A 4990-nucleotide genomic window follows, 5' to 3' on the forward strand; every position below is an offset into this window, starting at 1 on the left:
TTTATTGATAATTCAGACAAAGAAGAGATTGAGATTAAATATTAACTATAATATATATTTTATAAAATGTTCAAAGACTAATAATAAAATAATATTCACGTAGGATATCTCTCAAAAATGCTATACTATACAGAACATTATGCAACAGTTTTGTATAAAGATATTTATATTATTGTGGCTTAAATACTTACATTTTAAAACATTACTTTTCTAGTTTTGTTTGAACCTGAATTCTATATTCATCATCGATTAATGATGTCAGATTGATATTGGGTGAGAACTTTTCATATTTTGTTTTCTAAATAACTACTCAAGATGAATATTAGCTGTGTTCAATGTAAAATTTTCCAATTCCTAATAAAATATAGGGCTTTCCTGTGGGAGTTCTCTGAGTAAGGTTTCAACGTTATTTAAATTCTTACAAATATGCTTCTCATTGTAAATAGGTTTCTGTATTAATACTAGGACAGTGATTACTTATCAAGTTAGTCTATTGCATAGATCTTCTATATGGTCTAGAGTTTGTGAAAATGATAAATGATTTGCCATATTCTTTACATTTCTATGGTTTGTCTCTAGTATGCATGCTAGGAGAGGTTTGAAAGTATGATTTCTGTGTAAAGGACTTCCTATATTCTTTACATAGGTAATGTTTGTTTGCAGTATGGATTCTGTAGTTATCTTGAAGATTTGTGGAGCAGGAAATGGATTTCACATATACATTAGAGTTGCTGAGAACAGGGTAAAGGATCGTTAACATTCACTATATTTGAAAGTTTTGTCCTTAGGATGGACTCTGTGAAAAGGTTGAAGACTTGAGGACTTGGGAAACTAATTATGTACTTACTACATTTGTTAGGTTAGTCTCCTGTATGGATTCTCTAGTGAAATTGAAGATTTGAGGAGCAGGAAAATGATTTTCCACATGCATTAGTCCTATAAGGTTGTTTTCCAGTGTGGATTTTTTGATGAATTGGAGAAATGAGGACTAGGTAATAGGCATGAAACATTCATTACATTTGTAAGGTTTGTCTATTGTATGGATTCTGTTGTAGTAGAAGACTTGATGACTGGGTTAATAATTTTTTACATTTATCAGATTTATACAGTTCCTGTTCAGTGTCTGTTCTGTGGTGAGCATGAAGTTTTCAGAATNGTGTAAATGATTTCCCATGCTTATTACATTTATAAGGTTTGTCTATAGTATGAAGTCTGTGGTGAACTTTAAGACTTGAATACCANGTAAAATATTTTCCACATTCATTACACTTGTAAGGTTGTCTCCTGTGTGGATGCTGTGATGAACTTGAAGATATGAAGAATGGAAAAAATAATTTCCCACATTCATTACACTTTTAAGGTTTGTCTCCAGTATGGATTCTGTAGTGATTTTTAAGATCTGAGGACTGTCTAAAGCTTTTCCCACATTCATTACACTTGTAAGGTTTGACTCCAGTGTGGCTTCTGTAGTGATTTTTAAGATCTGAGGACTGTATAAAGCTTTTCCCACATTCATTACATTTGTAAGGTTTATCTCCTGTATGGATTCTGTGGTGAACTTTAAGACTTGAAGATTGTGTAAATGATTTCCCACATTCATTACATTTGTATGGTTTGTCTCCTGTGTAGACTCTCTGATGAACTTTAAGATTTGAAGACCGAATAAAATATTCACCACATTCATTACATCTGTAAGTTTTGTCACCTGTATGGATTCTGTGATGAATTTTAAGACTTGGGGACTGTGTGAATGATTTCCCACATTTATTACATTTGTAAGGTTTGTCTCCTGTGTGGACTCTCTGATGCACTTGAAGATTTGAAGACCGGGTAAANTATTTACCACATTTATTACATTTGTAGGGTTTGTCTCCTGTATNAATTCTTTGGTGAGCTAGAAGATTTGATGACTGGATAAATGATTCCCCACACTTATTAGATTTATAAAGTTCTTGTGCAGTGTGTATTCTGTCGTGATCTTGAAGTTTTGAAGACCAAGTAAATGATTTTGAACATTCCTTACAACTGAAAGGTTTCTTTACAGTATGGATTCTGTGAGGGTTTTGAAGAGCTGAGTACTGAGCAAAGCACTTGCCACATTGCATACATGATTTCCATGATTTTCCTCTAGTTTCAAATACCATAAGGCCTGAGGGTTTACTGGAACATTTCCCTGGTGTTTTATATTTTGAGTGTTTTTCTTCAACTGATAAGTTTGAATGTCCCAAGAGATCTGACACATTACAAAAACTGTATATATGTACTCTGGCATTCTGAATTCCCCTTTCATTATGGTTTGAATCATACTGAATGATATTGGAATTGAAATTCAAGGACTTATCATATCCTGGGTCCTGGAAAAGTTTTTTAATGTGTTTTATATTATCTCTCTCTAAGTATAATGATTCAATTAAGGCATTCCTGTATGTATCACATGTGTATCTGTTNGTATCTCCTTTAGTCCATGTTCTGTTATAAACCTGAAGAATTAAGGATTCTTTTAAAATGTCATAAAGGTTCTCTGTGGTATGGTCCTGCTGTTGCAAAATTGACTGAGAGCAGTGATTAGACCTAGCCTGTCTACTATCATGGTTATAATAATTTTCTGAAATACATTTACTTATCACGTTTTTACTTAGAATTGTTTCATGATGAGAATCATATAATATGTTATTACCTTGGTATAAAATCCCTCCAAGTTGATTGTTTTGGTAATACTTCAGAAAAGGGTTTTTAATGTAGCCTATGTTATTATCATTTACTCTGTTGGTGTTCCCACAACTGCTTCCCATGTGATATGTTCCAAGTTTCACTGCATATGTAGACACTTTCTTATGTTGATCTAAATGGTAGAACTTGTCATAAACTCGATTTAATGGTTGAGGGAGACATAATATATTTTTAGAGAAATATCTTTCACATTGATGATAATCAGTATTTTTTTTTCTCTTCTCCAAAATCTCCTTTCTTCATAAAGTATTGTAGTATTGTCTAATACCATACTACTTGGTAAATGCTTCAGGGAAGTGTGTTTATTCACCCAAATATCTCTCTTTAATGTTTTTGTATTTCTCTGTAGACNAGAGTTGCATTTCAAAAGTTGTAAAAATTTTCCTAAAGAAGCATCCAACTGTAAAAATGGGAGTGAGCTAGANTGACTTCTCTCAAGAATTTCTATAACTTTGTTATTCTTTTCAGAAATTAGAGAGGTGTTTTGCCAGGAGATCATTTTCATAATTACATATTTCATGCTTCTCACTGCCAGCTCTATATTCCCAGAACTTCTTTCTATATAGGTCGAAAAGACCATTGAGTCCAAATCTTGGTGTTATTTCTTTCTGAAAATAATTTTGTGTACACACCTTTGGGAGTAGCTTCTTGGTACGATTGCAATCCAATGCTGAAAGTAATAAAGCAAATCACTATGTGTCATGTTGGAGTTGTGTGAAAATAATATATATACGTGATGTATCAACTAGCACTAATCCAAGGATTATAGCAAAAGTGTGTTAACATAGAAGTGCACAACTTTGTCCCAAGGAAACAAATATCATAAATGTAATGGATGTTAGAACATATTTCATTAAATATATTGCAGGCTTTGTAATATATATGCAAGTCATCAGAATAACAGATAATTTGAAATTAAATTGTTGCAACTATCACCCACTGATATTTTTTCTCCTCCCTGTTAATCTCAATTGTAAATAATGACATAAATCAATGTACAATCACTTCAAAATAATCGATTTAATATCATAGACAATATTTTTAAGGAAAGAAACACAAAAACATTTAAGAATACCAGGTAAAAATTATGTCAGGCATATGAGCCTAGAAGATTTAAATTTTATCTCAAATCCTAAGGAATATTCACTGAGACAGATAAATTCCATAGAAACCTGAGTATTCTTAAACATGTTAAAAATCTTGATTTGTATAAAATAAATTTTCCAACCATACTACTATGAAAAATTTTATGTCAAAATAAAATATGAAGTTCTATTCCCAAAATTTGAACATTCACACATTATTTTTGAAATATATTTCAGAACCATAGATCTGAACCTCATTCCCTGGGCCATAGATATACCTGCATCCTTAAAGGCATGCTGCCACTCAGGCTAACCATGTGAGATCCCCATATACTACACCACAGTATGCTAAGTTCCCTGGCAAGCACAGAAGCTATGAGGTCTGCTCCATCAACTTCATGCTACACCTTCCAGTACACATCACTACTTACAATCTCAGATGCCTGCAGCCCTCAGAAAACACAAGCTCTGTCTGCATCCTCAGAGGCCTGCTGACACCCTGGTTAAACAGAGGTCTGAAGTCATGAGGTGCTACCAGCTCTACCTGCAACCCTGGAAACTTGCTGCCACACAGGGCAACTCAGAACTATCTGAAATCCCAGAGACCTGCAGCCATCATGGACTACCAGGCCTGCCAACACCAGGGACAATCAGATGGTTAAGGACATAGTAAGAACATAATCAACTAAGTCCAGAGCAATATGGTACCACAAGAACACAGCTATCCTACCACAGTCAGCCCTGTATATCCTAGCAAANCTTAAGTGTAAAAAAATGACTTTAAACTTAATCTTTTGAAGATAACAGAGACCCTAAAAAAGAAATGAATAAATCTTTTAAAGAAATACAGGTCTTCTGCCAGTATTATTTGGGTATAAATATGTGAGTAATCTTTTAAATAATTCACTCCATGAAGATTATGTCATTGTTCTTCTGTTCCTTCTCTTGTCTTGTTGGAATTAATGAATATTTTATGAATATCTGTAGCTATAATTATCTATAGTTCATGAACTATGTGTGAAGAAAGTAGTACAGCAATTTATGATCCTTTTAACCTCTTCATAAAAATTGAATTAAAATAGGAAGATTGAATGGTTATGAAATCAGAAGTCTCTTCAATTCCCCTGCATTGCCAGGGGTCATACACAAGAATATGTTATCCAACTTTAGTTCTC

The 4990-nt window shown here is 33.2% G+C and overlaps 1 protein-coding gene across 1 annotated transcript; it reads right to left on the reverse strand.

The window, feature by feature from the left end:
- Positions 1-1355: 1355 nt before the first annotated feature.
- On the reverse strand, positions 1356-3400 carry LOC110288139 (zinc finger protein 383-like; the record flags this gene model as incomplete). The annotated part of the gene is given in 3 exon segments (XM_021154575.1): positions 1356-2942; positions 2945-3146; positions 3223-3400. Coding segments are annotated over 3 exon segments (1967 nt in total), but the record flags the coding sequence as incomplete, so codon positions are not given.
- Between the last annotated feature and the right edge of the window lie 1590 nt (positions 3401-4990).

The sequence above is a fragment of the Mus caroli genome, unplaced genomic scaffold (assembly GCF_900094665.2).
Source record: "Mus caroli unplaced genomic scaffold, CAROLI_EIJ_v1.1 scaffold_16833_1, whole genome shotgun sequence".
In the NCBI taxonomy this organism is placed as follows: Eukaryota; Metazoa; Chordata; class Mammalia; order Rodentia; family Muridae; genus Mus; species Mus caroli.